Source organism: Lonchura striata, chromosome 1 (assembly GCF_046129695.1).
Source record: "Lonchura striata isolate bLonStr1 chromosome 1, bLonStr1.mat, whole genome shotgun sequence".
NCBI classification, from domain to species: domain Eukaryota; kingdom Metazoa; phylum Chordata; class Aves; order Passeriformes; family Estrildidae; genus Lonchura; species Lonchura striata.
Genome location: NC_134603.1, coordinates 147,612,888 through 147,635,008, shown reverse-complemented (window position 1 = coordinate 147,635,008; position 22,121 = coordinate 147,612,888). Strand labels below are relative to the sequence as shown.

General features: G+C 37.5%; 1 protein-coding gene across 1 annotated transcript in view; it reads right to left on the bottom strand.

Annotated features, from left to right (window-relative positions):
* Positions 1–22,121, bottom strand: part of PTPRN2 (protein tyrosine phosphatase receptor type N2) — a 636,037-nt gene that overhangs the window by 557,725 nt on the left and 56,191 nt on the right. The window contains exon 2 of the mRNA XM_077789214.1: positions 10,615–10,665. Within this exon, the coding sequence (XP_077645340.1) occupies positions 10,615–10,665 (51 nt within the window). The remainder of the gene's footprint in view (positions 1–10,614; positions 10,666–22,121) is intronic.

Sequence of the window (22,121 nt, the reverse complement as noted above, 5' to 3'; positions counted from 1 at the left end):
CATGCCAACAAAATACATTGAGACAAGTAAATCTTTTTTACATCATATGTGAAGGGTAATATTTCACAGAACAACAAAATAAGTTTAATCAATGATCCTATTTCTGGGAGAGGAGCAACCAAAATTTTGGGACTGCCCAAAATAAGAGAATATTAAAGCTCATAAAGAGCATAAATCTCTCGAGATGTTTGAAATAAAGCCCAGAAGGAGGCCTGACTTCTAATTGGGAATGCAATGGATCCAGAGACATGAAATGGGCACTAACTGCCTGATTACCATTTTAGTGAACATGCATTTATAATTTGTACTGCAACATTAAGCACATCTATCAATCCTTTGCCACTAAGAAAAACAATGGTGAAAGAGGGATCCTTTTCTGCCCAAACTTGTTTCAGAGCTCTCCATTTCTTCAGTTATAGTAATTTCTGCCTCAAATGTTTGGGTGGGAAGCTCTAAATGCAGGAGCAGAAAGACAATGGAGAAATCTTAGTGTTAGACAACTTCAAACACTTGTAACAAAAACACTGTGTGGAAGTTGGACATCTAAAGTTATATTTACCATAACAAAATTGAAATTAATAAAAAATAATTTGAGACATGGAATAGGCTTGGTATTTCTTCACTGTATATTGATCCATTTTTGTCAACTAGTATTTACAGAAATTTTAAGTAACGAAAAAATAAGTTAAAGAGTTCAAAAGTCCAATACTTCTAAAACAATCGTTCACCAAACACATCAATCAAAATTACAGTTAAAAATTGAGAGGAAAATTTTATAACAGGTGCTGTCAGTCAAAGAACAGTTTGTTCCATTAAATTACTCAGCATAAGCCATCACCAAAATTCTACTGATATGAAGGCAAGCTGTCAGCAAGTAGGAAGTCAGTTATTGTAGATTTACTAGATTTCTACAAATCTCTAACTTGGGAGTGAAACAAGATCCTAGAAAGAGAGATTAAATTAGAAGACTAACAGGAGATATATAATTTGGAAAGTTTTGGGGGTTTAAGTCACAGTAAATAAGAAGTAGTCAAGTTTGCTACTTAAAGCTTGAAAATAATTAAAATTTAAAAACAAAGTACTACCACTTTGAAAACCACTTCACCTCCAAAGAAAACAAATCAATTTAATTTTGGAAATACAAAAGCCATTTAAACTGCTTCCACTGTGACTGGGTATTGCAGATTGCTTTTTTTAAGTGTTAAATAAACTATGAAACTATTAGCAGCCTTGCCATCCAAAAATCCATTCATCAAATTGTCTCCCAATACCTTTCCTATCTTAACCTCACAGAAACAGAGATGCAGCAGCATAATGTGGAGTACAGAGAGGAATACAGGACAAAGACAAAAACCTGAAGGAAGGTCTCAGTAGTTTTTCAACTCCCCTCAATTTATTTTTCCCCACCAGTACATTATAGTTTCTGTCTTGGTAATACACCTCTTTCTCATCTACTGTAGAGTTTATGATAGAGAAAACATCAATAGCAGCTCAATGACAGACAGAGAACCAAAACCAGACATTTTTGCCATTGAAAAATTGCGCAGTGTGCAGTTGCTCACAATCATACCTGTCCTGTTTCTTCCAGGAAAAATAACTATGCTACAACTTTTTCTCTGTAAGACTCAGTCAGATAATGCAGTTAAAAGTCTAAATACAATCTTAAGAGAGTTAGCATTAAATAGAATAAATTAGGTATACATTTTAAACCTTATCATAGTATTGCAAATTCATTACTAACACAAATGTTTAGTGCATTACATTAGAAGCATTTTCCATTGTACCTTGAAGAGTTATGAGTCCAAACATGAAATGCTGTATTCCCTTACTCAGACTCACCATCCTCTGCAGTTATCAGCCTTAAATCACACTGATCCTACTACAGGGCACTAGAGGAACATGCTGACACAGCAGCAAAAGCTACCAAATAGTCTCAACTAGTGCAGAGTAGCAGCCAAAGCTATTTCAGTAAAGACCAAATTACAATAAATAGTTTGGGACTATAAAATATATTTATTGTTCTGTCTATCTCTAGAGCAACTTTTGTTGCTGTTGCCATGGGGTTGGAGGGAATGAAGGCAAACTCTGTTTAAATTAAAGGCTTGGAATGCCATACAATGCAGGATGACTTTTCATTAACAGGTCTTTACCTGTTAATCAACAGCACCATAATTAGTTCACTTTCAGATTGCTCTTGTTTATTAAATGAGGACATATAACAATAAAAGCCTCTCACAGTTCTTTATTACGAAGCATTTGTTCCAAGCACTAGAATAAAGAGAGGATCTATTTTCTTGTTCACTTTGGAAGAATCAATCCAAATCAAGGACTCTGATAGTAGGCACACAACCTGGGGGAAAGCTTCCACATTGTTTACTTTAAAATATCTTTTTAAAAAAGCAAATGTTGAACCTCTTTAGTACATCTATTCAAAACAATCATGGTAATTAAAAGGTATTTTTGTATATTCTACATTTATGGTTTTCATGTGCATATAAACTTGCATCTCCTTTAGATTATTATAAAGCAATACCATCCTCCTTGCTTCTTGCTTGACAAAATGGATGTCAATAATTACTGCATATATTTGTCACACACAAGCTGTCTTGAGACTATTTCATGCAGCCTCATCACTTTTGCTTTGCTGCAGTGGATACACTGTCTTGTGAACCATGTAGGAAGTTTTGTACTCATTTTTCCTATAGTCTCTAAGAAGCTGCTGACCCAGGAGCACAACATCGCCCCCATAAAAACCAGAAGTATTTTTTCCCATTATATTTACTGTCTAAAGGCAGATTGAGAGTTAAAAGACTATTAGTACCTGTCAAATGCTATGAAGTCAGAAACAAAGTGATGTTCACTAAATTATTAGTGCAATGCAACAGCTGTCAGGTGATGAATAGTTTGTGCAGCAAACAGGGTGAAGAATTTTAAAAGAAAATTTGTAGAAAAAAGGACAGAAAAATAGGGGGGGGCGGTGGGGGAAAGGCATCTTCTACACAGAAAAACTCGTAGCTGTGAAGAACATCCAAAAGAATGTTATTCAGAATATACTTAAGAAATCTACAGCTTTGCCTCCTACAGGCTCAAGAAAATGCAGAGAGTGAATAGTCATTCATTAATGTTCTTGCAAAATTGGTATATTTTGAAAATATATTTGATTCATGACCTCTTGTCTTCATCTTATGTACTATAAGACAGGATTACTGAAGCTTTCAAAAATAAAGACACAAGCAGCATGAATATTTTAAGAAGCACCATTTTCCCAAGCAGGGGATGGGTTCAAAGTTTTCTCCTCTGTCTCCTTTCAGGCATTCCTATCAATGCCTCAGTTAATTACCAAAGTACCTCAGTAATTAATCTGATTGACCCAACTAACCACTGCTACACGGAGACAACTGAGTCACTGATATTTAGGGCAACAAAGGCAAACACCAGTTTCCCTTCTGACAGAGGACAGATGCAACCCAAAATAAGCAAGTAGTTGTTAAAGCACTTCATTTTTGGAATGACATTTTTAATCAACTGGAATGCTAAGCTGAAGGTATCCTTTAACATCAGGAGAAAAGGTCCTGTCTCACTTAAATCTGGGGCTGCCCAATAATCACAATATGGTTGTGTAGCCATCACTGCCAACTCATTTCACATCTCTTCTCTCTTGATAATTTTTATTACTACCTTTTATTCATAAAAAAAAAAATTATGCTTTTTCTTTGTTAGTGGGCTTTTGGTTTGTTTTTTTCTTAGTAAATGTGAACAGTTGAAGAAAAATCTGCCTGCTATTCCATTTTTTCAAAAGCTGTAACCAAAACTCTTAATCATCATGAAGTGAACCACGCTCGTGAATGTCCCTTGACACGAGAAGAGGACAAACTCTGATGGATTTAGAGCAGAGACACACTGCTGCAGTGTCACTCCAAACCAGGATTCATTTGCTTTCCACCTCATTGCCAGAACATTATCCCATGGTGTTCTCCTCTTCTCCCCAGACCACACTGTCCTTTTCAGGCTCTTGTATTTCATCATTCATCAGGCTCAAACCTCACTGAGACTCCCTAATGCCTTTATCAAGCAGGCTTTACTTTTCCATGACCTCTCAAATGTTAAAATTTTTTTTAGCGTAATACAATAGTGAAATAGGGAACATGTCTGAATATGCCCAGAGAATGTGCTGCTATGTAGCTTACCCAAAAGGTGTTAACAAAAATGTCCACTACATACTGATAAGATACATGATAAAAACAATATCTCTAATATTGTTTAGCATGCTAATTTAGCATAAGTGTTCAGAATTACCCTAAATTGCACATATAATGCCTACATGTCCAAAAAAAAACAGCGGAAAAATAAGATTTGGTTGTATTTTTTTAATTAACACATCTTGTAAGGATGAAGCTTTCATATCACCTCAAATATTGTAGGGAGAAATACTGAATCTAAATAAAATAAAGGGTAACTCCATAAATTTCAGAATTTTAATCCTACTTAATATCAGATCATTACATTAGATTCATCCATCTTATCACCACAAATGTATAATTCTGAATAGAGAGATACCAGATAACTATGGTTATTCTCCAGTGTTGTCCACCAGACACACCTTACATCCCCCCAAATCTGCAGGGGGGAAGGTGAAATTTTGTGATCAAAATGCTTGGATTGAACACCAAAATGGCCCCAAAATCAAGCATTTTCTTACAATGCTTGCCCTGGTTCTGTGAAAGCCAAGAAAATGCATTACCACAAGTTACAACACTAAGAACTAAAGCTTCCTTGTGACAACACAGCAAAATTCTTGCCTGAGCTCTGAGCAGAAGCAGGTCTGTCGACATGAAATAACACTGTGCAGCACTCAGCAGCTCCAAAACTTATTTACTAGCACAGGACACAGGAATATAAAGGATTACCCATGGCTGGTGGGAAATTTATGGCTGCCTCTCACACCTGGTGCTGAGCAGTGCACTGCCAGTGATGTCTCAGTGATGCTTCTCTGCCCTGCAGGAGCTGCACCCCGAGATGCTCCACAAAAAGAAGCCCCCACAAAGAAGTTTTTACAGACAGCTGGGGCACTGGATTACCACAGTTGCATTACCATGCCAAACACATTTTCCTAAGATCACTTGATCAATTTGATCACTGCCCCAGTTCTAAATCCAGTTGTGCTGGACATTTCTATCCCACCATCACACAGGCAGCTGTTTTAACACCACATTGAGACAAACACAAGACACAGATGGGGCTTTTTTCAATGAGGAAAAAAACATGACCACACTGTTTCAAAGTAAAGGAGATGAAGTCATCACTGCATTGACTTTTAACCTTAAGTGTTAATTTTTTACCTCCAGTACCTCAAATAGCTCAGGGGAAGTGAGAGCCAACACACAGGAGAACACAGGCTAATGGGAAATTGAAATCTTGCTCCCAAACTAACTCCATTTCATGAAGTTCCTCCTATTTTAGAACTGTCACACAACCTCATGAAGAACAAGTGCGGAGAACTTAAAAAAAAATACAGTCAATTTCAATCCTGGTTTTATATCCACAGACTTGTTTCAAAAGGTGTGAGCATTTCTTTAAAAACTATAAAATATTCCTAATAACTGAGACACCATCCTGATATCAACAGATTGTCAGGAATATTTAGGCGTTAGCTCACCCTTGGTTTCAGTTGAATGGACTGTGTAAATACTTCCAAGGATGTGGATTTTCAAAATACCATTATACAATGGCAGATTTTAAGTTTTACTCCTTCTTGAGTACCACACAAGATTGAATAAGTAATGTCAGAAGAAGTCACAAAGTATATTTAAAAATAAAGGTCAGGAAAAAAAAGTCCCATTATTTCATTGGACTGGTACAGAAGAACCACTGGAAGTAAATCCTAATATTTAATTAATTGGTCAGATTTTTACAACAACAAAACATCCATGTGCAAACATACACACACACTCATTTACTTCAAAATTCAGGCAATAAATGGCATCAGGTGGTAACTGAACTTCAGCTATTTGTGAAGATTCCCCACATCCTTGTAAAGCACATAAATTCTATACAAACAATACAGCAAGGGCATGCAGAGGTATCACTCAGTGTTACTCCTCAGAAGTCTGGATTTAGTTATAACAAGTACTGATGGTCACTGGAAGTGCTCAGATAGCTTAGGCCCAGATTTATAGTGTCATTTGACAAAAATTCAATAGCTTTGGGAGAGCAGTGCCTTGCCAAGGCAGATGTTGCTGCAGACATCTGTTAGCTCAACAATGCCGAGGTGCATCTCTCTCTGCAATCCCACCCTACCAGGCAATGGTCTGGAAAACCTCAAAGCAGAACACATTAAGTTCAAGAAACCATTTCAGGGATCCTGACTTCTCTCCCTTATCATCTGTAGCACATGTTTATTGTTTACGGCTCATCACCAGCACACACAATCACTTATATTCCAAATGCTCAAGGAGCTCTGTAGCTGAGGAAGAAAATGCATTAATATGCTGAACTACCTGCAGAGATGCAGGCTTGGAAAGGTTCACGATTTCGTACTGCAATGCCTGGGTGCCTCCGACACACCGTGCTAACCTAAGTGCCTCCTAACAAGTGCAGCTTGCATACATAAAGCAATATTGATTCAGCTGTGAGCTCTGTTTGCCCAGCCTTCCAGCAGCACAGCTTCTCCAAACGCTGCTGCAGCCAGCAGAGCGCGGCTGCGAGGAGCAGGGTGGTGCTTGCCAGCCAGCCTGGGCTTAACGATGCACTCTGCGACTGCGTTTAATTAACTTGCCTTGCTTGGCCTCACAGAGTTGTTTTCTACTATCTGATCTTGTCTGCATGAGCCCCATTCTGAAGTCATGCAGGAAGGAGGCTCACAGCCACAGCCTCTTTCATAAATAAAACTGCCCTGACTTAGAAAGGATGTGTTGATAGGAGCAAAGATATCATGGTATCCATGCCCGCATAAAACACAGCACAAAACTGCTTTCTGAAGCAAAATATCTGGAGATTAAAGCTAAAGGAAAGAATGCTACCCTTCAAAATGAGCAGTTCAAACGGTTTAACAAAGAGGACATAGGCCAATAAGGGATGGTTATTTTGACATGAACACTTATCTGTACCACATGGTGTCTTTCCCAGTGGCACTGCTAGAATTCAATAGCACGGTTTCATGAGAAAGAATAAGAACTTGTCTTTGCTTTGCTGTTTACAGGAGCCAGTTTGTTTAAACCTTCCAACAAGGAAGATAAACGAGCTGATGTTTTACATGAACTGCTTTATCTGTCACTTAAAATGCAAAACAAAACATGACATATTCCTGCTTATCCAGCTGTACTAAATTTAGTATATAAATACAAGGTCTGTTCAAGGGTAAGCAAAGAATTTCTGTCTCAGAGATCCTCTAAAAATTCCTTCTTGATGCTGTTTTCTTTCCTTTTCATACAAACATTCAATGCAGAGCAGTTAAGGAAAAAAATACACTTACAGGCAAACTCTTGCTTGAACTTCTAACCCAGACAGCAAAGAGTATGTGAAGGTGTGAAAGCCACACCCCTTTTCACCCACAACTGTGTCACTACACTTACCATCACTGCAAATACTATTCCTCATATTATTTTTTCCTTCTGTATATGTTCTTTAATCAAGATGTTATTTGCTTCCTGGTGTATTTGTAACAGCTTTTCAGCATTTATTGGGGGGACAAGCATTTCCAAGCTTCTACTATGCCAGGTTACTTTCTATCAGTCTGCAGCTCTCTCGGGCATATTCACCTTCCCCATCAAGTCTTTTTAGCTGCAGGCTTTCAAGCTTCAAGCATTTTAGATGGACAAAAATGTCAGTTCCTCCAACGCTAAGAAAGAAGCAATAATGTACCAGAAGATAGATAAATAAATGACATTTAAGTCACTTTACCTCTCAAAGTTCTGGCTTTGTAAAGGAAGAGTCCAGGAAAACTAACTCAGTCTTTTTGCCTGGCTCATCCTTATGTCATGAAAATTAACATGAAACAATATGTTCCTTTTTAACCACTCAATGAGTCAGTGCAGCTCAGAAAACTGATAAAAGGTTTGTGGAAATAAATTAATATTGCATGAATGCTGCTGGAGCTATTAAACAAGCATAAGCAAGAACCCATCACTGAAGCCAAAAGAGACCTTTATACCATGAGGGAAAGTGGCAGAAAAGTCAACAATCATTATCACAGCAGGTCCTTTGCCCTGCAAAAATGTCCTGTGACCAAAGCAGATGTAAGCAGCCCTTATCTCTGCTATAAACAGTTATGCTGCTTATCTCAGTTCATACAATTCTATTACATTGCTTTTAACAATATGAAACCCATTCTTTGAACACCATTTTTTTTTCTTAATGGAAAGGAAAATTTATCAAAATCTTTCAGTAAAAATCTCTCTTCAGAAGCAATGAGAAGGGAAGAAGAGTAGGGGGGGATTTTTAAGCTATGAAATAGCTCAGTTATTAGTGTTTTGGTTATACTTTCACAAAATGAATGATGCATGAAATACACTTGAAATCTACAGCTGATGACAGATGTGAGACAGCAAATACTGTGACTTGTCTTCAGTAGGCAAACTTAGTTTTATTTCTGCAAATGTGGTCAGTTTTCTCTGCCTCTGCTGAAGGCAGAGAAAAATATCAGAAATATCAGCCTTCCTGCAGGAGCCAGAAGCAGATCTGCAGATCTGCTACCAAAAAGCAGCTGCTGGTTCTTACCCACTTTCACTCTGTACTTCAGCAATACCCACTCATGTGACAAGAAAGGAGGCAAACCTCTCCAAAGGGAGCTCTGCTTCTGAGCACAGTGACCTCCACAAACTTCAGTTCCTGAGCTCTCAACCCCTCAAATTTTAATATATCAGAATGTCTGAAAAATTTCAGAGATACAGGTGATTCAGCACCACTTTGGGCAGGAAAATTGTGAAGGATTGCTCAGAAGCAAGAGGCCCACTTCCTTACTACTACATACAAAAAATTCTGATATTTTTTAGTATTTCACTGCACAATATCCCAAAGATCCTGTTTATTGTCTCAAGAATGGTTTATCTTCACTTGCATCAAGGACAGCATATAAAATACGCTCAGTGGAACAAAAAAGAATAAAGTATTTTACAGTTACCTTAAACACTTGGACAGAATCTGTGCAAGTATTTTTTTAAAACAAGTTCAGACATTAGAAAATAATATTGATCAACTCTTATTCATTACTGACATTTCTTTAAGTTATGCCAAAATATGAGCAGTTCTACACAAAAGGTTCATTCAAATTCAAAGATACAACTTCCATAATTTAATTTTGCATGTTAATGAGTGTTTTACAAACTGCGTCTTAATTTTAGAAAACAAGTAGAGCAAGAAGTTAGGAAGTTACTTTCATAGGAACAGCAAAGTCTTCAATAGACACATCCCTAAAGTACAGAAGTTGCTATTATCTGCTGCATAAAATCCCTATTATGCACTGCCTGCTGCGTATAACAGTTACCTATGATTAAACCTGACTAAAACTGATTAAATCTGCTTGCACTGAGGAAGATTCCAGCCTAAGTACTGGAAAATATTGATAGTCAGCAAAATTCAACCTGTACAAATCTGTCACTGCCCTTCCTGGTGTCAATCACGGGAATTGTCAGTACAAAAGTCTTATAAATTTGCATTTGTCTGATGTTAAACAGTACTGGAAATTTAATCTCATTCCATCTTAAATGTTCATTAGCTAAACCTTATTAATATCTTAATTTATGAATAGGCCCATATTATTGATTCTGTGTTTGATGGAAAATAAAACTTCTCCTTTACAATATGAAGTCACAAAAAAATTTCACATACAATACTTAATTTAAAAAATTAATCCCTCTTAATACAGATATACATTTTTGCCATATATTTCCATGTCAAAAGACACTACTAAAACTACTCCCTTCTTCCTTTCATCACATATACACATATTTGAAAACAGTTATTGTTTCAAAGATCTCTCTCAAAAACTCCTCTGTTCTTCACTGGGAGTGGAATAATTTCATATAGCACATTTCCAGTCTTCAGCTATTATTAGAAAACATCTTTTGTACTATTCCATTAGCCTCATTCATATGTTGTGTTGGCTTTTTTGACTTACTGAAAATAAATTATGCAGGACAGCAGAAGAAAGCTGTTTCTGTATAATTCAAGTAAAATCATAGAAAAAGGAAGCAGTATAATCAACAACTGCAGTGTTCCTTTGAGACTTACTTTCTTATTATAAAAAAATAATCTTTTGAAGACAAGGACACTGATAATTACTCAACATCATATTCTAAAAAGAGGAAGAAACTGAAGGTAACAAAACAGTTATTTCCACCCATATTGAGACAAATTAAATATTAGCATATTTAAGTGTGTTTATTTACATTAAAATCTATTTCACATTAAAATAAATGGTTTTGCTCAGGTTGAGAAAATACTTTTTTTTTTTAATCTATTAAATTTTTCCTAACTGCTGACCAGAATAGTCATACCTGGTACTTTTCCTTTTCCCCTCCTTCTCACTCACACATGTATTTGGTTTACTGAATTAAACATGTAGCAATTACAGAGTGGAGGACAGACCAACCAGCAAACAAAACATGGAAGACTTACCATTTACACAGACTTCAAAAGACTTGCAAAGGTCATCCTCAAACAGGCAGCCTAAAAACACAAAGGAAAGGTAAAAATTAATACAGGTTTAAAACTGTGGATAATTAGTGCATATTGAAGACCTGTTAAATGCTCTGAAAAAGTCAGACATTTGGTTTGCCTTGTGTGTTCAAACTGGGATGTAGAGGAAGTCTGGAGCAGGTCTTATTAGACAGCACATCTTACTAACTGGTTATGTCTAGAGTAACCTTTCGAGTTTTTCCTCCTCTTATTTCTTTACTGAAGGTTCAGTTTTTCCATGTATTTGTCTCTCATTTAGTAATTTGAGGGACCTTATGTTCTCTTAATTTTGAGCACATTATTATACCATAGCACAGTAATGCTGCAATACGCTACAAGAATATACAGAGCAAGAAACCAAGAGCATCCTGACAATACTGCAACGAGACAAGCCTATAAATCAGCCTATAGACTGCTCAGATTAAGCTTGGATTTAGGAATTGCAACCACTGACCAGGACTAAGACTTCAGGTGTGCTAACTCCTTGGAGAAAGGCTTCCAAATTAAGCCAGCCCTTCAAAATTAAGCCAGTCCTTCCAACACCCTAATGTGGCAGCAGCTGTCTGGCCACAGAGAGCAGGCACAGACTTTCTCAGGCATGGGTCTGGGAAGGCTGTGAGAAGATCAGAGAAAAGAATGAGAAACAGTTCTTATCTTCACTTGCTACACCTGGTATTGTGAACATGTGGAAGGTGTGACAAATTTGCTTACCAAAAGATGGTTTCTTAATTAGCCAATGGTGATGGTGTTTTAATTAAAGGATCAATCAAGCCCAGCTGTAGCAAATTAGGGTATAAAAAAAAGCAGTGGTCTTCTTAATATATTTACAGCCTTCTGTAAATGCATGGAGTCTATATCAATTATTACCTGGCCAGGGTCCCACCTGTGTTGACACCCTAATACCTGTCAGGTATAATATTTGTCAGGCAGCTGCCAAATCAGTACAGGTCCATTAAAAAATCCTTAGATTTTTTTTTTTATTTAAAATAGGAAATTTGATCACAAAGTTGCTGCTTGATGAGCCCCTACTGCACAAGCTCCACTCTTCACCCTGGGAACTTCATCCAGTTTGGCAATCCTGCTCCTTCAGTTGTACACATCTTCATGGATAAAGTGTTCTGTTCCCTTGGTGCCACCCAACCAGGGAGAAAAAAGTGATTATTGCATTTGCTCAACCAAAATGAGTCCCTGCTGATAGCTGTGAAGGCAGCAGGGAAGTGGGCGAGATGTGCCCCTGTTCTTGTCCTTCCACATGGGGCACAGGGACAGGTTCAAAGGCACTGTGAAATAGCCTGCTACTGCTAAGGCCACTCACTTTGTTTATCCAACCAATAATTTATTTTCCGACAAAGCTAAAGACTTAGGACTGGAGCAAATCTAAGGAATGAAGCTGTATGTTGGATACAAACACTGCCCTTAAGAACACGTTTTCACAATTAAGCTCTTCAATTTTCCTGGAGAATGTCTTGTTTATTAATGGCCACACCGAGTTATGATATCAAGCAGTATTGAACTTTTCCACACTTTGCATCAAGAAACCAGCCAGGAACTACACCAGATGCAAACAAATGAGCAAATCCTCTCTCCCCAGCCACGCCTATCTCCATGAAAGCAGAGTACAGCACCTCTCTTCACCAGGCAGTCCAGTGAATTATGTCCTGTGGATTTCCCTAGAAAAAGAACCGAAAGGCTGAGAACCCTCTGACCACAAATTACCTGGCTCCTAATCCTGCTAAAATAAAAGTTTTGGTGAGATAGAGTGATTTAGGAATCTCTGAAAAGCCTTTCAGCAGATAACTGTATTAGCACATCATTAAGCATGAACTAACATGCTGTGTGTCTCAGCAGGATTTAGCAGCACGTGCTAGTTCTGAGCTAGACCAGCCCAACTATTGACTTCAAGACATGTTGGAGACCCAACAGAGTCCTTCACATCCATCCCACACCTGCCTGCAAAGACCACATACACATAATCTTACACAGATTTACAATATGCACAGGAATAAAAGCATTCTCTCCTTTTACCCATGCCCCAGTAAACTGGTACCATTTACCCTGTAAATTTGGTACCTTTTGAACGAGACGTTTCAGAGCAGGAAAGCTTCTTCACACAGAGCGTGGCAGAATGGCTTGTGCTCACACAGTACACAAAGTGTGGTTTGTAACATGTTCTTGAGATGTGGATGGTTTTGCTCCAGGCAAGTCTGCTGTAAGAACCATTTGACCTGGAACAGTGTCTGGAAACTCACTGAAGATACCTGACTGCAGTCCTGCTACTGAACCAGCCAAGCAGGAGGATGCCTGAACTGCACATTGCACCAATATACACTAGATGTGGAAATGTATACTTCAGTGTTCCTGTTTCTAGAAATCTGAAGTTAACTGTTCTAAAAAAAAAGGTTTTATGGCTAGGAAAAAAAAATCAGTATTTCTTTTTTTCCTGAAGAAAAAAAAAAAAAAAAATTAAAACCAGAAGCCTGAAATATCTGTGACCAGCAAAATGCTGCTGAATTTTCCTGTGATGGTGGGAAGACAGGTAGTTTTGTGGTTATTTCCCATCCCACAGTGCTATGGATCCAAAAGGTTCCAGATGAGAAGTTGCAGCCAGGAATATTTCTAGTGGAGTGGCACATTAAAACAGTGACAGGTTCACCTGACTCTACTGATTTGAAGCACCTGGGAGCTGGGATTACAACCACCTGCTGTCTGTAGCCACCTGCCAAAGAGAGGCCATCCTATAATAACACACTGATATTCTCAGAAGCAGAAAAATACAGATACAAAATGTACAAAATGAACAAAATTAGCCTGCTTAGGTACAAAGAAATCAATAGTCATGCTACTTCTATACAGAACTCTGATTTTGCTTTATTGAGTAATAAATTTTACATGAAAAGCACAAAAGAAAACTGGCATTATCATGTTTTAGTTTCTCTTTTAATAACTGTTGTTTATTTGATGCTCACCACAGCAAAAAATCTGATGCAATCAGACTTGTAAACCAATGTCTTGGAGAGCAAATTAATGACTCAATGCATAGTAAACTATATCCATGTAGGATTACTCTAAAATAGACATGGACCTCCAAAATGCCTTGCAAAAATATTTTGTTTCAAGGTATTAATTGCTAGAGTTGATTGTTATGCATATTTCACTCAACCAGTCAATATGCTAATTTAGCTACTAATTTATCTCCTGCTATTTGCTGGAACACTAAGAAGTATCATATTTCATTTTAAATATCATCTACCCACTATTAGGAATGGTGGTAATAAGTCAACTCTGAAGAGTGAATTGGTAACATCTCCAAAATATATTTAATTCAGTTCATGCCTTATGGGAACAAAATTACATTGCATTTTCTATCAAAAAAAATCTCCCTACCACAAAAAAATCTCCCAGTACACATAAACTGTTGATACATTACTTTCAAATGCCAAACCTAAAGCCCCAATCTCACTTCACACAGCAGCCCTGAAATAACAAAGTCTCCACATAATTATCCAGCAAACGCTGCCTTGCCAAATGTAGAATTTAAAGAGTTTTCTTACCAAAATTGCATTGAAATTTAACTCTTTGCTAATACTTGCACGGTCTCCACATCTCAGTAGTGACAAATCAGGTCAATATACTGTATATAATGTACATTACAGAATATTTACATGGTGCATTATTAAATAGCCACAAAAAGAGATTCCATAGGGCCTTGCAAATTCTTCTGCCTCTCCTCCCCCTCTGTATCTCCAGTGCTGTTTCTCAGAAAGGCAGCAAAACATAATCACAAAATACTGCTGCAAGTATAGGATCTAAAAGTTTATGTTTCTTTTTTCCTTCTCTTCATCATACAGCAGTTCTGCTTTCCTAAAGAAAAAAATACGAAAGCTTCAATTGCACTGGAACATTTTGTTTGTTTTGACTTATACAAGGAGCCTCTGAAGGTTAGGACAGTCAAGGCAGCAGATGAAGTCACTTGAACTTCATATAGAAAAAACTGTAAAAATTCTCTTATCAGGAAAATATTTTTTCAAAAATTGACATTGACTGATGATTCAAATAGATTATATTATGTTAATTTCTCTGTCCTTTCCCCCATTAACCAACTCACTATGATCCTAAACATCTCTCCAAAGAATACCATCAAATCCTGTAAGCATTTTTCTAAATTAAATTTTTAAAGTAGGTCATAGACCCTGTTTATCAAAAATTGACTTATAATCATCAAAACAAAAAACCAAACAACAGGCAAAACCAGCTACATTTCTTCTGAAACTGGGAAAATACAAACCTTTTAAATCTTTTGTGTTATTGAGGGTTCCCTACCTTTTCCTTTCACTCTCTTTCATTAAAGCACTTAATGTCTCCTCACTTTTGCAGACCTTACAAACCCCTGCCATCACAAAATTATAGCCACTATATGTTCCCTTAATCAAAATATGCCAGCAATCTTTAGCATTTTAATAGTCCAGAACGAAAGTGCAGCCTACATTTACTTCTTTATTTCACATTTCGCTGCAAGACAAGGTCAGGAGACCTTGCAGGATGAGCTCATCACTGCTGGTGAGGGTAAGAAATAAGGAAACACCTGGGCAGGTCAATGCTTCCTTGGGTCTTCAGCCCCAGCTATGGAAGACTCTAAATAGTGAGTCACATGTTTATTTTCCTATTGTAGGATTAATAAATATGGTTCAACAATTGCATTTTAGAAGTGCTCAACTCACACAGCTGGGATAGTTTTAACTGAAAAAAACAAGATGGTGCCCAACAATAATGAATGATAATCTGAACACAGTGGTAGGAAAAAATGAGACAAGGTTTCTTGCAGAAAACTGATGGGAGAAGTCATCTGTTCGAGAGAAAAATATTCTGCTCACTAATAGAGGTGAGATATAAATTTGCTCAGCCTGCTAAAACTGTGATCTATTCAACAGATCCTCATCTGTCTGTCATACACGTGTGCTTAACCAGTCTAGAATTACCCAAAATTGCAAGAATCTCTGGGAAAAATGTTCTTTAAGCTGATCACAGGCTTTAAGCAAATTTCATCCCAGTTTTCTAAACCCTGGGGTTACATAGGTATGTGCACATGCAATGTAAGTATATACTCATTACTCAAAACTTACCAATTGCCTGTGAAAATCAACTGATTAACTGCCTTGTTTGCTTTAGTTTCATTTTAGCATTCACGATGATAAAAACTCAGGATGGCTCTACCTTTTAAATTTTCACTCTTATCCCATTGCTTATTTTTCTGTTTCCAAACTCCTCCATGCTCTTCCTGAGAAGTCTTTCTCTAACTTCTACTCTCAAAAAAAACTGTCCCACCACCAGAATGCAGCTGCCCCTCCCTGACCCTCCCAAACACGTGCATGCCATTCCCAGGCACTGCCCCTCCTACATGGTACCTGTGACAGTCACATTCTCTGGACAGAAAGACATAATTCTGTCTCTCAGGAGAAGCACAGAGAGAAGAAGAGAAAACAATCTTTATCTCTGCTCCTTTGTTTTGCCTATGTGGAATGTGGTGTGGAGATTGTTTACCTGCAGTGATTGCTGGGTTGGATTCTGGTGAAGGTTGTTTGGGGTCAGTGACCAATTGGATCCATCTGTGGCTTGGTCTCCCAGCACAGAGTCACAAGTTTTGGTAGTTAGGTAAGTAAGAAGTATGTAGAATAGTATAGTATCTCTTTAAATAGTATATTAATGTATGTATAGTATCTCTTTAAATAGTATATTAATGTATTATAGTATAGTTTTAATAAAGCTATCCTTCAACCTTCTGATCTGGAGCCAGACATCATTTCTTCCCTCATCCAGGGTTTGCCACATTTTTACTCTACGGTGCCCTCTCACTCCTCAGGTGAGCAGCAGGGTCACTGTCAGGATACTGTCACCTCATCAGTGCTGATTGCTGGCAATTCTTGGCAGTCCAGTCCCACCCATGCCCACAGGTGCCCTCCACTTCCCTTCCAGCACATTCAGCCATTCCCCACCTGCCTCCCTTCCAGTGCGTGACTGGGAGAGAGCTGAGACAGGAGGTAAAAGAAGGGCAGAATTTGCTCTGTCTTGCTACATTAATTCAGAGCTCTTCCAAGCAGGAGTAGGTTTGGTTGCATTCTGGTGTCTCCTCAGGTTCTCAGGATATCTGGAAGGTTCTACACTGAAAAAGATATTTTATCAAGCCCTTGGAACCTGTGGTGGTTTGTCAACAGCTGCTTGGATAATAGTTAAGTGATGAAAGAACAGTAAATCAGTGTGGTCAAGAATAATATTAAAGTGGCATATAATGCTAAAGGGGGTCTGTCTCCCAAGAGGGAAAGTGACAAAAACATTTGTCAGCATAAAATACACTGAGCTTTGATCTTCTTTCTGCACTCCGCCTTTTATGGTTTTTGAGTGTAATATGTGCCTGATGATTTTGTAATACTGTAAACTCTTGAGAGAAGGGTTTTTTCCTTTCTTTTTTAATTATGTGCATGTACAAAGCTTCATACAAAGGAGCACTCATCCCTGGTGAAGAATCCAGGCTTTTCTCTAATCCAAATTAACAGTCATAAAGATGACAAAAGAAATCCCTGCAGTGGTTAACAGCAGGACTGTGCAATCTTTTACATGAAAAGTTTCCAAAGTAAAGTAAGGAAAGATTTCCCACAAGTGTTGCCATATGCTGCTAACACTTCCTCATCTCAGATTTACCCCTTCTTTCAATCATTTTTCATACACACTGCTTTGAATATTGAAATATTCCTCTAGCCAGAATAATTCATCGCAGAATAGTTTTCATTCATTTAGGAAAAATTTCAGTACTAAACTTAATGCCAAGATTTTCCCCTGAAGCCTCAATGACATTACATAGCAGTACTTCAGCTTCCTCCTTTATATCACTTGCCCTTCAACATGTATGGATTGGTGCATGAAATAGGCAACATAGTACAGAAATGCTATGGTGTTTATTATTATTATTTCTCACTATGTAAATCATTACTTTGTCCTTTCTGCATTTAGAGGAAAAAATAGATCTCTAACTTCACAAAGTAGTCTGAGCATGTTCACCACTAAAGAAAGGAATTGCTTTGTGGTGAGAATACTATTAGCTTATCTGATTACTAATGCCATGATTGCAATGATGTAGGGCTTTTCTTCTGGGGAGCACTAAGAAAAGGTCACTGCTAAGAATAATTGAAGATGTGAGCAGTAATAACAGGTCATGAAGAGAAGAGACACTGAAAGTCCATCACTAAGAAAGATTTAGCATCTGCATTTGCCCAGCACTCAGAAAGTGGCTCATTCACCATTTGATGAGCCATTTTGTCATTTTTTTCACAGTAATTATTAAAAGAACTTGCATTATCTCCTCTGAAAAATTACAATTCTCTCACTGCTATATTGTCTAACTCCGTTTAGCAAGACTGCCATTCACTCAAAGGAAAATGGGGAGCACAGATATAATCTGCCAAACAAGTAGCTCCACTGATACTTAATTATACTGAACAATAACATGCTTTCTATTTATATTGTAAAAAAAAGGAAGATGAATCCATTATTGTAGAATAAATAGAAGATAATTTTAAGACATTGCAAATATTACCTCTTAGGATAATGACTGAAATATTTTACCTGAAATATTTTACCTTTAATTGTGGCAGAGTACTCGAGTAACACAGCCCCAAACAAAAGATTTTTGCCATTTTGGTGTCCCATATTTGGGAAAAAATAGCATCTTTACAATACAAAATGTAGGATCTGTTCCTTCAAAATTCAAAATTGTTAATTGGAGTACTCACAAACTGTAGACAAAATGTCATAAAGGTCAGAGCAGGCATTCAGTAACTGCAATAAAATACCTTCTGGTCACCAGTTGCTAAAATTGAATCCATTTCTGGGCAGGAACTAAAATCACCCAATGCCCACTGAAATCCCAACTGCAGCTAAGCAAAACTTTATTTTGTGCCTGGCAGAGATTCTAAAAGCTCAACACCACTGAATCTAAATTCCACTTCACTGTTTAAATACATTAACAAGCAGCCTGATTTTTTTTTACCTGCCATTGCATGTACAATATCCTTGCCCACAAAATCTGCTGGCAGCAAAACCTTCTGGTATTATCCATAGCCAAAAGATATAACACTGAAGCCTACATGCAGCAGAGTATGACATTACCAGCACTGCCTTCCTCAATATCATTGCACACAAGCCAGCAGGCATTGCACTGCAGAGGCCTCTGTGATATTTATTCTGTGAAAGAACTGCTGCCATCATTATATCTATCAACCTCATTTTGCCCATCACTAACTGCCAGTCTATTCCAGCATACTTGTTTTACAAAATTGCAGTACAGGAGTGAATTCAAAATCCTAATTATAACATAATTCTAGATGTCTTCCACAGTGAGGGTTAAGACAAGCTGGGTCAAAGAAGTAATGAACCTATTAGCTAGAGGAAACAGGAACTCTGTCTGGGGCCTATGTGCTTTGGAAGATAACTCTTTCAGGTAAAATATTCAAAACACTTACATGGTTAAGGAACTTATGTCCTGTTCTCTGAAAGTATTCAGTCTTCAAGAGCTGGATTCAGTGACAGAGGGTTTTTTTTTTAAATGGTTCTTTAAAGTTGTGTCTTCTGTTTTGGGAAAACTCCCATTATTTCCATAATCAAAGGAAGGAAAAGAGACATATTTCTCATTTCCCTCTAACAAGTGCCAAAATTTTCTTTTCATTATTTGGCAGACATTCTTAATGAGTATCTTCTTGGTGCTTAAAAAAACATAACTATAATTTACAGCAATTCTCATACACTTATATTGCCTCTAAAACTAACCAATTACCCAAAATTTGGGGGTAATATTCATTTCCCAACAATATATAAAGCAGACTTCAAAGGCAGAAACCATTTTTTGCAGAGAACCTCTCTGCTATTCTTAGCTTTTATGTTCTGTTTTACTCAGAAAACAGCAAGGGGATAGTTCAGAGTCATTTATTGAAGGGAAATAATTCTGATCTGGACAACAGCACCCATGGATGTGGGAACTACACATATAGAAGAGCTCCAAAAAGGGCAGGCAGGACCCAAACACTGGTCTAATTCTGTCTATTTCCCTGTATCCATATGGAGGTCTGATAGATGTAGAAAACAGGAAAAACTGCTGTTTGGAAAAACAGCTTCATGCCTTTATCATGCATTTCTGAATCACATTAGAATGTTAATTTAGAGTGTTGAGCTCACCTGTGTTCATCTAATGGAAGAAACACTATTTTATACACTTGGTAATTTCTTTAATAAAGAGTTTAAACAGTCCAGAGTAATCCACATTAATTATTCATGTACTGGAGAAATATAATGAAAGCCAATAAAGAAAGTCATAGTCTCTTGGAGTTCTGGAGGGAAAAATAATAATATTAGGTAAAATTCAATGGACTGTGACATCAAGATTTATCTCTACAATTTGCTCTGGGAATTTGAATTGCGAATGAAGCTGCAGAATCCTCTAGGATGGGACAGAGTTATGAGAAACAGGTCACACAAGGATATTGGTAGCACATCAAAGTTAACAGTTCTTACTAAGATGCCCAAAACTCCCTTTCCAGAGGGGAAAAAAAAATCAAAAATCATAAAAGTGTTAATCTACTAGATATTTTTTAAAAGCTACCAAGGACTCAGCTGTCCCTATCTATACAAATAATTTCTTGACAAACAATCCATGTGCAGCAGCACATTGTGGCTTTGTGAAAGTCCTGTTGGGCTGCAGCGTCTATAACCACCTACATGGGCATCACAATGACAAGGGACAGAATTAGGACAATGTTTTGCTATGCTGATAAAGAATTCAATCTATTCTGTAGTGATTCAAAACTCATTGTAGACAGATGTTTAAATTTATCACAGAGTAAAATGATCTGCTTCTACTTACTTTTGTGAAATTACACCTATTTGAAAGAACTGAGAGTGAATGGCCTTGATTTTGACCAGTAATTGAGCTCTAATTACTCCTGACTCACCCTGATGTTTCTGAGGCTGGCAGTAGAGCCAGCTGTCCTAGAATACATCCTGCTGTTGTGTCTGTGAAGCAGCTCTGCCTACTCTGTGAGACCAGTGAGATGTTTTTTCCCTAGGCTAGTTGTTGAGAGGCAGCCACAATAATGACACACATCAGAGATGTAGTTAAGAAAAAGCCTGATGATTAAAGCAATTTGGGGAGGAAGCCAAGGAAATTGGAGATTATTCTGAAATATGACAAATAGCGTGCATGCTGAGTAGCACCAGAATTCATCTTCTGTTTCCTTCCTAAAAAGTACACAAAAGATCTGTCTGGAAAAAAAGAAACAAGATCATTAGAAGACTAGACCTCTCTGATTCTGGAAGTTCATCTCTTGCACTCCTGTAACCACCAAGGAGAAACTGCACTTAACCAAATCCATTTATGAAGGAAAAAAATCTGAAGGCTGGATGCTGTCAGGAGTTTACATAGGTGCTTTACCCATTAAGATGAGAAAAAAGCCTTTGCTACTCTGTAGCCATAGAGACACCAGCTCTCATTAACTGAGCCTCCAATACCTGTTGATTTTGATGGAGTTGAAATATCTGAGCAGGGAAATAGGGTCCAAATGCCTATTTTCTTTTTTCTCTTTAAGGTTTTTTTTTGTTGTTGTTGTTGTTGTTGTTTTGGTTTGGTTTTGTTGTTGTTGTTGTTGTTGTTTTTGTTTGTATGTTTGTTTTTGTCTTTGCTGGTTTTCCGTTGTAAAAAAAACAAGGAAAAAAAGGGAAAAAAAAGTAAAATTAATTTCCACATTACAGACTTCTCTGTGCTCATTTCCTATCCTCTCCTGGATATTCTTTGCTACTGAGAGTTACCAGGCAGGAGGCACATAATGGAAAAGAGAAAGGAATGGGAATTTTCACATCATTATTGTATAATCATGAACTTCCTCTCAGCTTCCACCACTGCTCCAGCAAGCTGGTCTGAACTCCAGAGCTGGTTCTGTCTGCTGAATCCAGCCTCTCCCTGGTAATGATAATTAGCCTAGAGCATACACAATGAAAAAACAATGGGACCTATTAATTCATAAAGGAATTACCAACGTTTACTTCAGAGGGTTTTTTGGTTTTGTTTTGTTCTGGTTTTCTTTTTTTCCCTGTATGGAAATTTAGAGAATCAAGGAGGCTGAGGAAACTTAGACAATTGGAAACAGTAAAAGGTACAAATTCAGAAGAAAATACTGGAGGAAGAGCAGAGGTAATAGTGAACACTTCAGTATGCAACACCTGAAGAATAAAAATCTACAAGAAAAGAAGAAATGGGAGAAAATAAGAGGGTCTGAGAAAGGAATTGCAGAATAACCCCCACAGAAATGTCTGTAATGCATGATGTGTTAAAAGTGATAAAAAGTCCAAGGAGCAGACATAAGCCAGTGGCAGAGATAAGAACAGCCCTGAATTTCCTTGCTAGCATCTTG